General features: G+C 34.9%; 1 protein-coding gene across 1 annotated transcript; it reads left to right on the top strand.

The window, feature by feature from the left end:
- Positions 1–1385: 1385 nt before the first annotated feature.
- On the top strand, positions 1386–8310 carry LOC112511149 (dehydrogenase/reductase SDR family member 12). Its single transcript, XM_025116623.1, has 10 exons — positions 1386–1538; positions 1669–1730; positions 2984–3103; positions 3451–3550; positions 3898–3978; positions 5931–5980; positions 6081–6231; positions 6306–6362; positions 6823–6944; positions 7802–8310. Exons 1-10 carry the CDS (start codon positions 1458–1460, stop codon positions 8010–8012), a joined length of 1035 nt encoding a protein of 344 aa, XP_024972391.1. The 5' UTR covers positions 1386–1457; the 3' UTR covers positions 8013–8310.
- Positions 8311–12921: the final 4611 nt, after the last annotated feature.

Raw genomic sequence — 12921 nt, 5'->3', positions numbered from 1 at the left:
ATCAAAAGTCGATTGTTTCTCTGATTTGGTATTATATGTGATATGGGTATTCCAATGTTTTTGTAAAGTTGTGGTATTCTCAGTTAAACTCAATCACGAACTATTATAGTGTAGTTTTGAGAAATCACATATAGAAAATGGATAGAGATGATGTTAATATATGTGATTGAAATTTTGACAAGAGGGATTTACTTGGCTTTTATTTAAAACAAGCCCTACATTAATGTTGTGTTACTCTTTTATTTTATTTTTTTGTTTTGTCATGCATCTGTATATGATATTAATGTTATATGCAAGCAATCAGATGGACATATGTGTTGTCTTACACTCCAGACTTTTTTTTTATAAAAGAAAGGGAAAAAAAAGAGGAAATAAAAAATAGGTGTTTTCGAGATTTTTTTAGGAGAAGGAAGGGGGAAAAACTAACTATTAAAAAGATTATCAAAATTACGAAGCTACCCATCAGTTACAAACCGTTGAAAAAAGCAAAATGATATATTTGTAAAAATGATATCTTTTTCATTTTCATTTCCTCATGTTCAAGAATATGAGATCTTATGTTCTTGCATTTCCTTCTGTTCTTATCGCATTAAAAAATAACATAAATTGTTATATTTATAAAATATATCTATAAAAATGTATGGTTGATAAGACAAGCTCAATTACATCAAAAGTTGATCATAAGTATTTACATTATACACATGGCTCAAAATTTATTGTATTTACGGTTTTTCTTATTATAACAATGTATTTTAAAAAAATTACCCGTTATAACATTGAGTAACTTTTTGATTTAAATTTACCCGTTATAACAAGTTTAAATCCCACCTTACTGTCTACGTAGGCTGTCTATATGTACTAGACAACATTATACTTTTAATTTTAATATTTTTATTATTCAGACGTTTTACATATTATTTAATAAATATATTAAATGAGTTAGAAAATTTATAAATTATTCATTAATCATTATATTTTTTAAATAACTAAATGATACTTTTATTCTTAATAATAAAGAGAAAAACTTTCTCTATTTCATAATTAAAGGTATAATGAGAAATTAAAATTTTAATTTTAAAAGTAAAAACTTATTTTAAAACAAACTAAAATAATAATGTGAAAATTTAATTTGTGACGGAGAAAGTTAACCCTACTCCATATATGGTTTAAACACAAATTCAGTCCAAATTCAATGTTAACTTTGCTAAATTAGAATTGTGTGAACAAGAATCAAGTTTTTGGCGCAAAATTGATACAAACTAAAGTAGGAGGACTAAAAGTGAAACAAGAAATTCTGAAGGGGTACAAAATCAAAATGTGAAATGTATGGTAGAATGAAGGTGTACGTGGAGGTGTAGCAACTAGCAAGGTTCACTTTCAGAATGTCCTTGAAGAATTGGAGATTTCAAACCGTTCTTTGGAACACCAAGAATCTCGGAGGCAGTGTAAAAAATCGTATGCAATCAGCGACGCCAACAATTACTCTTCGCCTTAACGTTCGAATCTCAGTTGGATTACTTGCAATGTTTCTTCTCAAGGTCAAATTTCACCTCCGAATTTCTCGTTTATCGTCGTTTTCTTTCCATCAATTTTGCATTTTGTATAAATTTTCGATAAAAATTGTTTGAGAGTTTTTTTCCCGCTTTTTATGGGTTTGATTGATTGCAGGCATGGAGATCAACTGCTTTCGGCGTTTATGGGTACCTCAATTTCACCAAATCTGGCTTCTTGTGAGTAACAAATGCACACATTGTTCCGTATATGATGAAATGGGGTTTTGCTTTATGTTCAATTTACTGTCATCTGATCTTGAAGATTTTGTACTGAATTGTGTTTGAAGTTAAGTGATGTTTGGACTGTTATCATCTGATTGTTATGATTTGAAGTCTTCGGAATTAGTTTAGAGTAAAATCGATGGTTGAAATTAACTGAAAATTACCTACCATTTGATTAAGATCAAGCAAATGATTATGAATTCTTCAAATCGCGATCATTACTTTAAAGAATCTATGGCCAAACACCCCATATATATGATGGAGAGTGGATGAAACTGTGCATTTTAACATTAGAAAATACTAAGCATCATAACAAGTTCTTTGGGTAATTGTAGAATATAACTATGGATACATTTGTGACTTCTATGTTAATGGGACTTGTGATATTTATGATAGTCGCTTGTGGTGTAGATTTCTATCCTGTTTATATATGATTGATTTTCTTATTATGTAATGATCTTGGACTTTTGACTTATGCAATCAACTGCATTAGTTTTAAAGAGTAGTTAGACTTCTGAATTTTCAATCCGATTTTAATTATTTTATTAAATGTAAAATATATATGCATCTTGTTGCAAACTAAATAGATTTTTAACCATCACTGTTTGTTATGAAGTTTAACGTGGTTGCAAAGTATTATACTGCAAATGGATTCTAGAGGTGAAAACCGGTCTATTTCAATTGAAATTCGAAGCATATCTTATCTTATGGAGCTGAGGGAGTAACTAGTATAGGTAATATGTAATGTGTAGTACCAATCATACATTTTGTTATTATTTACAATGCGGAAAGTTGAGCTCGATGTTGTGATACATGTTCGATTTATTTGACCAAAAAAACATTTTAAAGTATTACCAATATGAATGATGTGAAAAGTAATGGATGCTCAGTTTTCAGGAACATGATTTATGTTCATAACCCCTTCCTCCTAAAAAAGGTTTTATTTTAGTGTTTCGGAATCAGAATTCAATATTTGATTTGTATCATGATCATGGATTTTGTTTCAGTTTCTAGGAGTTTAGTGTTTAAAAGCTAGGTTTATGACTCAATTTGTATCTTCATCAAAGCCTTTGTTTCAGTTTGCTGGATTTTGATGTTCCAAAACTAGGAATTATGATTGGATATGCATCTAGGATTATAGTGTTTCAAAACTAGGATTTATGACTCCACACGTATCTTCATCATTATGGGTTTGTTTCAATTTCCAGGGGACACTCAAAGAATTTCAATCCAGAAGATATGTCAACACGAATAGATGGAAAGAATTGCATAGTGACCGGAGCTAATTCTGGGATTGGGTATGCCACTGCTCATGGTCTTGCATCCAGGTATTTTATCTTGATTCAAATGTTGTCCATTTCCTTCACAAACGTGTACCAGAAAATCTTCTGAATGTTTACCTTGCATCCAGGTGTTCTTTATGCTATTTCCATTGGACTTTTGATGGTCAAAAGAGCCAACTTTTAATTTTAAAATTGACAAAACAAAAAGATACCGTGTAAATAACATTAATTACTATGTTTAGCTTTTAAGAGGATTTTGGACATAAAAACTAAAGAATTTATGTCAAATTCGAACTTGGGAAGTATTAGGTTTGAAAGAGTCAAAAGTTGACTTTTCTGGACGGAGGCACTAATTCTCAAATTGTCCTCTTTTTGTTTTATTTCAATACCAGAGGAGCAACTGTGTATATAGTCTGTCGAAATAAGGAAAGGGGAGAAGCTGCTCTCTCTGAAATTCAGTCGACCACCGGCAACCAAAATGTTCACTTGGAGGTATGGTAGATAACTTTTTATTTATCTTTCCGGTAGCCATATGTCCCAAAACAAGAGTCCACTTTTGACATTTTTAAGTGTCACTTGAATCATCAAGTTTTAATTGTATCAAGATAATTGATAATGACATCAATCCATGAAAGGGGTATCAGGATAGAATCATTTTGAGATAAATTTGTACTCCCATGGTCCCTATGCAACGTTTCCCCTTTTGGCGGTGTTTCAATACAATATGATCTTTTTACCTATTAGCAACTCCAAAGCTTTCTACTTATAGTACTAAATATACAAATTGATTTCTTTGCATTGTATTTTAGCATTTAATCTGTCTTATATTTGGCTTGTAGATCTGCGATCTTTCTTCAGTCAATGACATCCAGTCTTTTTCTTCCAGATTTAAGGCAAAGGAGATTCCCATTCATGTGCTGGTAACCACCCCTGCTGCCACTGTTAAACTCTGCTTTTGTGTTTCAAATACAGTGTTTTTGTACTATAGCACACAAGAAAATCAACTGACTTAAAAGAAATTGCTTTTATGGATGCAATTTATAATCTTAAGACATCCTTACTCTGTGAACCCTCAATTTTGGAATTTACATTCTTTCTGGTTTCTATTTCTTACCTGTCTGATTATATGTCAAGTGACCGATAAGTATGGAGTTCTTTGTCCCATACTACCTCCATCTGGAAATTATAGTCAACATTTTGACTTTTAAGAGCCAAATGTATTTGCTTTTGTCTTCAAACTTTTTTTAATTTGTGGAAAGAGGATTGCAATAGAAACTACTTTGAGCACACAAATGAAATTTTAGAAGCAACTTTAATTTGATTTGGTTACAAAATGGTACTTGGACTATTCTATAACTTGCAGTTTTGGTCTATTGAGCTTTAGATTCGCAATTTGGTACATGGATCTTTGAACATTTGGTCCCTCCCTCCGTTTTTGTTAACATGATTCCACTAGATTAGAAGTACAATGGTCATTTCCGAGGAAAATTCTCTTGTTTGCTCTTTTTCTTATATGGATTATTGTTAAGATATATAAAGGGAGGGATAAAATGTTAAGGTATTTCCGTTTTAGGACCAAAATAAACCAAACCAAAAAAACCCAGTATAGTTGGTTTGAAAGCAAGGTCTAAGAGGGGTGGATGTAGGCTATCCTGATCTCTGACCCAAAGGGTAGAACTGCGGTTTCGTGAAGATCCCCGACTTGTGCAGAAGTGTGAGTAAAAAGGAAAAGACAAGGACAAGAAGGATAATGAAGACTAAGGGGCCGTTTACCAAATGCTTACCCGGTAACTCGGTAAGCTCTTACCAAGTAACATTACCTTATCGCATGAGCATGGAAATGACCGATAATCTTACTCTGGTAAGAGCGATGGCAAGGACCGAGAGTCTTACCCGATAAGTGATGGTGGCGACTCTTACCAAGTTAGCGCTTACTGGGTAAATTGTTGCATGCGATGCCGTGTGATTTGATCGAAATTCTGATTTTACAGATTCGAAATGAGAATCATCGTGGTTCTAGTATGAATCTGGGGTTTTAATCGATTCTCTGCAAGGTTCGTCCACGGAGGGTGAGTCAGGGCCTAAGATCAGGCCGAAAGGCGTAGTCAATGGACAACAGGTGAATATTCTTGTACTACCCCTTGTTGGTCCCGAGGGACGGAGGCGGCTCTTTCTAATAGACGGGAATGTAAATAGAAAACATCCCCTGGGAAAGCCTTTTATGGACTAAAATCTTACCTGATAAGGTGAGTCACTTGAGTGATAGTGTCTAATCTTGCCAGTAAACGCTTACCGGGTAAGTGTTTGGGTGAACAGCCCCTAACACATATTAAGCAGCAGAAAAAGAAGGAAAAAGGCACAAAGGAAACATAAACCAATTAAGATTACATACACAAACCCTTCTAGGACAGATGTAAAAACTAATGCTGACAGATTAAAAGCACTAGTTGTGAAATAGTTAAATGACCAATTTTCATTTCTGTAATTCAAAAAGTAGCAAATGTGATATTACAAAAATCGACCCTGGATTATCTCCCAAAGGGCTGATTTAGTTACTTGATTGCTAATTTTGTACATTTAGTCCAGAAAGCCTAAGTTAGGCCACAATGCTAGTCCAATTTGATTGTGCAGTTAATTTTGCACTGTTAAAAATGTCACATGCAAGCCATGTGACATTTTTAAGAGCATTTTGGTCATTTCTTCACCTTCATCTTCTTTCACCTTCATTCCGCACATTTTTGTTAACGAGTCTAAAAGCTTCAATTTGCCTCTTAACTCATGCATGCTAGAATGTCTTAACGATTCAGAATTCTTAATCATTCAACACATTCATTCAGATTTATAAAACACCACCTTAACTCTGTTTTCTTAGGTTAACAATGCTGGCTTGCTTGAGAACTCGCGAGTAACGACATCGGAAGGGTATTGGTTCTTTTTCCATTTTTATGAACAATTTTGCTTCATACCCATTTGATTAATGATGTTATTTCATTTTGTTTTTCGTTTACTTGGAAAACACCAGATACGAATTAAATTTCGCTGTGAACGTGCTAGGGACTTACGGCATTACAGAACTCATGCTTCCGTTGCTAGAGAAATCTCAACCTGATGCGCGTGTGATTACAGTATCCTCGGGTGGAATGTATACAGCTCCCTTAACCACAGACTTACAGGTTCATCTCCATTTATCTGAGACCCACAAATGAGAAATGATTTGCTGAGTCTGATGAGTTTGTTTTTGATGTAGTTTAAGGGTGAGAAATTTGATGGAGTCGAACAGTATGCACGCAACAAACGGGTACAGGTATCATTTCTTCGTGTAGTATTCTTTCTACCAGGAAAGTATAATAAAAAAATACGCCCCAAAAGCATGGAAAGTACCAACCATCATAGTTGTCAAATTCGTTAAACCGTAAGGGGGCCACCTCAACCGGCAAATAAAGGCTAGGCCTTGGGGCTCCTCCCCATAGGTCACCGGTTTGAGTTTCCTCAGGGGGGCACTGTGGAGTTTTCTGGCTGATATCTTTTGGCTCGGACACACGGTAAAACCTATTAGGATTCGTACATGTATAATTAAGACTGTTTTTCTTTTTTGGTATTGGAAATGTTGTAATGAATAAAGTTTGGTTTATACATTGCTAGAATGGTTACTTTGTCGTTTATATTTATAGATGTTATACGAAGTAGTTTGGAAAAAGCTGAAATGAGCCTATGGTTCATGGTTTACTATGCATGCTATTTACAACAATGTTTTGATGTTTTAGGTAGCATTGACCGAAAAATGGGCTGAAAAGTACAGCAACAAAGGGATTGGGTTCTACACGATGCACCCTGGATGGGCTGAAACGCCTGGAGTCACCAAGAGTTTGCCTAGCTTTTCAAAATCGTAAGTCTTTCTTTCCGTTCTACTCTAAGAAACAGGGGTGCTTTTGCCCTTTGCTGAATCACCGTATTAATTGCTTTGGCATGCCTTCGGGGTGCGGGTTGCATGGTCGTAGCCCGGATATCCTTAACCATTTAGAAGTTGTATCTCAGCCGCTCTACTATTTGAGGTAGAGGCCTGATCAGTGATATATTGGGCTAGTTTGGTTTATCTCGGTAGAGAAAAGTTCAAATGAGAACCATAAATATTTTGAGAACCGTGAGAATCAGTATATATCGATGCATATACACGATCAAAATATGTGTACGTCAATTAATATTCATCAATATATATGTAATATATATGCATTGGTGCATATATTTGCTAAAGTTCATATAGTGTATATGCATCCTTCCGGTTCTAATGGTTCTCAAAAATATTTATTGGTTCTCATTTTAACCATCCCCTATCTCACTTCCACTGATCGACCCCCATTTAGTTTTTGTTATTTTAAGTTGTATAATTAAAATAATCAAGTTTTTGAACTTCTCAAATCATTATACATGGTTTTTACTTGCAAACTGATCACCATTCTTGCTAAATTGAATATATATATATATATATATATTAGAAGTTCATTTCTTAAGAATGAATGATTTTGGACAAAAAGCGAAGTAGATTGTTATTTTTGCATTTATATATTTACATATTTTGTCAAAAATCGTTCGACCCTTGCAAAATTTGTGTGTGAATTCAGCATTTTTGCAAGAATGATGTTTAGTTTGCAACAAGAAGTCCAATATAACCGTTTAGAAAGTCAATCACTCTTTCGGAATATAGTTTTCATGAGGTTTTTCTATTTCGTGTGAGTGAAATCTCAGGCTCGAAGGGAAACTAAGAACGAGCGAGGAAGGTGCAGACACTGTTATCTGGTTAGCTTTGCAACCAAAAGAAAAGCTAGTTTCGGGTGGCTTTTACTTTGATAGAGCCGAAGTGCCTAAACATTTAGCGTTTGCTGCAACCAAAAGTTCTCACGATGCTATAGATTCCATCGTAGCTACCCTTGACTCGTTCGGTAATTTCTCCATATGATTCTTTCAAGAACAATGCATAATGATTAGTGTGTTTGTGTGTATATATACACTCAAATGGAAAAAGCCAAAATGTAAGTGGCTTTTTTGGATGTTTATGTATGTTGTACAACCAAAGGGTCATTAGCTAGCAGACAGGTAGAACCCAATTTCTCAGGAGATCAACGTGTGCTTTAATATCTGTTATATATAAATATTATATACGTAAAATACATGTATATCATGTATAAAAATATGTTTAGAATATAAAAACAATGCTTCACGTCAATTGGTTACAAGTTTTTTACTTGTGTGAATAATTTTATGCTGTGTCACATTAACGGTCAAAATTGTATGACGTTATTCTTGTCATGTTTTGATGAAATTATGAGGTTTTCGTTATTTTTTTTTGTGTGTACTTTCGATTCATTTTACTACGTTTATTGTAACTTTCTGTATTTTCCTTGTGTGCTATCTTACTACTAAGTAGAAGCAGTCAATGTTAAATAATTCAAAGGGTGATAATTATTGAAGAGGAAAAAGTCCAAACTCCATATTTTATGAAAAATACATTGGTATATTTTATGTTTTTTTACTTGGAATTTTTTTTTAAGTATTTATAACTTGCCATTTTATAAATGTATTCTTTTTTTATTATTATTAATCTAGATATCCAATCCATTATGCTAGCTGACTAATCTCATGGCGACCACCTGCTTTGCAGATAGCCCGGAATCACCGCATTTGAACCTCCATGGCCACAACAGGATTTTTATTTCTCCTTGGATTTGAACCTGGAACCTTCTGGTACCTTTGATCTTTGGAGCCAAACTCAAACCAATCAGGCACCACCCTTGTGGTTTTAAATGTATTCTTTTAGGCCCATTAGCTCGTTGACAAGCTCGACCCCTTTATAGGATGGGCATGGGCAAGTTCTCAAACCCATAAAAACGGGCTTGGGCTTGCTATATTTAGGCACGTTGGACAAGAAAAATATGTTAGGCTTGACTAGAGGTGGCCAAAATTCGGTCCCGGGCCGGGCCTTAACCGGTCCCTACCGGGCCTAATCGCGACAAAAACCGGCTGTAACCGGTCCCGACATAACCGGTCCCGGTCCCGGTCCCGGTGATTTTCCTTGTAACCGGTCAAGGTTATTAGTAACCGGTTGTCCCAACCGGTCCCGGTCCCGGTCCCATAACCGGTCCCGACCGGGCCTATCCAAAAAAAAAATGATTTTTTTTTTAAAGTTTTGGTTATTAATAAATTTTTAATATGTTTGTAATATGATATTTTGAATATGTTTTATTATAAATACATTTTACTATAAATACGTTTTGTTATATATATATATATATATATATATATATATATATATATATATATTTTTTTATATATATATACGTTTATAAATACGTTTTGTTGTAAATACGTTTAAAAATACACAATAAAAATACGGTTTATTATATATATACGTTTCGTTGACTTTCGTTGACCGGGCCGGGCCGGGCCGGGCCTATAACCGGTTACATAACCGGTCCCGGTCCCAAAAAACGTCAAAAACCCTAACCGGATCATAACCGGCGGTCCCTCAACCGGTCCCGGTCGGTCCCGATCCCTCTCCGGTCCCGGTCCCGGTCCTCCGTCGGTTACGGGCCGGGCCGGGCCCATTTGGCCATCTCTAGGCTTGACCCATGACTTGTCTAAGCCCGTAAATGATCCCCTCTAGTCCAGACGAAATCTCCAATAATAGATGTGGATGAGGGTGAACTTGAGTGAAACATTCCCTCCTTAGACATTGGCTCTGGGAGAGAGAATTTTAAAATAAGGAGACTTAGGCTTAACTTAGGAGTCGTTTACCGAACGCTTATTCGGATAAGTGAACACCAAGTCATTTTACCTTTCCGGATGAATATGGTAAGGATCAAGAATCTTACCCGGTAAGAGTGAGACAAGGACCAAGAGTCTTACCTGGTAAGTGAAGACGATGACTCTTACCACGGTAAGCGCTTACCGGGTAAATTGTTGCATACGATACTGTCGGTTTGGTGGACTAAAATCTTATCTGGTAAGTAAATGATAGTACTAAATTTACACGTAAGCGCTTACCGGGTAAATTGTTGCATACGATACCGTTTGGTGGACTAAAATCTTATCTGGTAAGTAAATGATAGTGTTATATTTATACGTAAGCGCTTACCCCAGTCCAAGGTAGGACATTAAAAGAAAAAGAATACAAGGATAAAAAAAGTATACTTTTAATGCAAGTAATGATGATTAGTCAAAGAATAGTTTGTATTTTCATTTTCTTCTTATTCATGATCTGCCAAGTCCGAAAGCTGCAAGAAAAGGGGGCCACCGACATGTCAAGATCAAAATTAAAAAGGTAGATCATTTTCGTAACGCTTTCACAAGGAATGCTACTTTCAGATATCTTTCTCCTCAGGGAGTGTCTTTAAAAACCTAAAGACAGTAGGAGAACCAAGTACACTAAGTTCAACAAAGTTGATCATGGGAATGAATCCTTTTAAGGAGGGGAGATTTATAACATTACAAATTAGGGTTGGATTCTCGTGAGATCAACATGTTTTCATGAGACATGTGAGACCATAAAATAACACTGAATGTTCACAACAAAACACTATGAAGGTGAAAAAACATCAAAAACATTGTATAAATCTCACCATTTAAATTCAAAATCTTATATAAAATATATACAAAAAGGTTTTACAAGTAATAAAAGATTTATGAAAAAGATTTATAAGCGCAAAAGGCTTGAGAATGCACCTTGCCAATATTGTTGTTACAAATATCAAATAAACATTTATTAATGAAGAAAAAACATAGCAATAAAGAAGAATATTTTAATAATCACTTTTAGAATTATTATAACAGATTTTAAATCTAAGAGATTTGGTATAGTTTATGAACACAATTAAACCACCAATATTAAAACTAAACCTACCACTTTGAACACCATGTGAACACCGGTAAGAATTTTCTCAAGTTCTATTATATTGTGTTCACTATGTGTTCATCTTGTATGCACATTAAATTGGGTGTCTCTGTGCATGTATGCATATGCAGATGGCTATGGGGGCCATGCCCCTGTGTTTTTTTGCTTCTTTAATAAAATTGATCATTTTAAGGTAATCCATTAGTAATAAATTTCAATGTTTTTTGCTAAATTTTTACTTGAATTATGGACTTTTTGTTTGAGTTTTTCTGAAAGGCTAACAATATATAAAAAGAATAAAAAAGTACCGAGAAAGGGAACAACCAAAGTTTTCTACAAGGTGCAGAAACAACCCAAGATACAGCCCCAACCAAAAAATCTAAAACGAATTAACCACCAAAACTAGAAAAGAAACAACAAAAACAAAGACTACAAAACCCGTATGTACCAAACTGCATACATGGACTAACTAACATCTATCACCACCAAGATAAAGACAACCTTAAGGAAGAACAGATACAAAACAACACTCAAAAACACGCCACCTTTTGCTGTTGGAAATCAAAGGGAAAAAGCAAAACCTGAAGCCAAAACAAGCCAGATACAATGGATGATTGGTCGGTCAAATCTTTTACCTTTACACTTAATGAAATTGGGCCACAAAGCAAGTATACAATACAGCCCAACGTCGTCTTTCCAAGTAATAAAGTGGTACAAGTACCGGAATATCGTCCACAGGGATTGGAGCAAAAGTTCAATAAGAGTCTAATAAAAGAAAAGATTTCAGATGACGAAAACGAAGACTTTAGTTTGATTCCAAGTTAACACAGGTAATATAACAGAATAATAAAACAGAATAATAAAGCAGAGTAATAAAGCAGAATAGTAAAGCTGAATAGTAAAGGTAGCACGGGTGTAAGATTTGGGRTGAAAAGTAAACACGAAATCCAGCAGACAAAGGTGTGGAAGGACCGGTCCCACCATTTATCTTGAAGGTATTCCTTTCGGACTTCACCTTTGCACTATATTATAGCTTTGCACCCATATCTCTATGTGGTGTTCGGACCAGGGATAGTGACAAAATGGTGTCTTCAAGATATATGGCTAAACAAATCTCTTTGTTAAAAAATCACTCTTTCGAGCCGATTCCCATATCATTCAAGTTGGCGTGTTCTTGATAGTTCATCTCTGAATTTATCACACTTTGACACTTTTAGAGAGTGACCAACCCGTCGGGAGTTCAAGTTAAAAAAACATAAATGACAAGTCTCCTTGTCGGCAACTTTCTCAAGTCTACCTCTCATATCATTCAAACTGACGTGCTTATCATGGCTTATTTCTAAGTCCATGGCACTTTAACACTTTCAAAGTGATCAACTCGTCAAGAAGTGTGCTTGGTTTTATAAAACTTGAATGAAATAGTGGAACATTGTTATTGCGAAACAATGTCCACTTTCATTCGGTTTAACATTTCACCCTTTACCCTACACCTACTCATTACGGAAAGTAAATGACATAAAGTAAAGACATGAATGTAAATAACGRAAAATAAATGACGGAAAGTAAAGACGGAAAATAAATACGGAAAGTAAATGACAATAAAGAAATAAATAAAAGACGAAATGTAAATAACAATAAYTAAAAGCTTGTAAATACTACTAATAAGATGAGAGAGTTTTTGGGAGTWCAAAATGGAACCACAATCGTCCAGSAGGTGTATGGAAAAGAGAGGCCAAAGGCCTTCTTTTATACCCACCAAATGAAGAAAAGACAAAAATAAAAAGGAAGTASAAAGTACATGTGAGAAGAYTAGAAAAAGGAGATATCATCTCCATCAAAACAAGTCAACCAAAAAGTCTTCTCCACATCATTTCACCAGCTGTTAAGGGTCCAAAATGAGGGCTTCTTCAGCTCAGACCTCCATCCAAGACAATGGCTTAACCAATAAGCACTTCTTCAAAAAGCCAAAATGCAGCCG

Source organism: Cynara cardunculus (assembly GCF_001531365.2).
Source record: "Cynara cardunculus var. scolymus isolate 2C chromosome LG 4, CcrdV1, whole genome shotgun sequence".
Lineage (NCBI taxonomy): Eukaryota > Viridiplantae > Streptophyta > Magnoliopsida > Asterales > Asteraceae > Cynara > Cynara cardunculus.
The sequence above is the reverse complement of the archived record's forward strand: the minus strand, read 5'-3'. Positions and strand labels throughout refer to the sequence as shown.

Bases quoted from the DNA above. Each gene is read 5' to 3' on its own strand.
- LOC112511149 (XM_025116623.1), top strand. From the start codon at position 1,458: ATGCAATCAGCGACGCCAACAATTACTCTTCGCCTTAACGTTCGAATC. The intron at 3,104-3,450 runs GTATTTTATCTT...TTTCAATACCAG, and splicing joins GCTCATGGTCTTGCATCCAG to AGGAGCAACTGTGTATATAG. The intron at 6,363-6,822 runs GTATCATTTCTT...TTGATGTTTTAG, and splicing joins CACGCAACAAACGGGTACAG to GTAGCATTGACCGAAAAATG.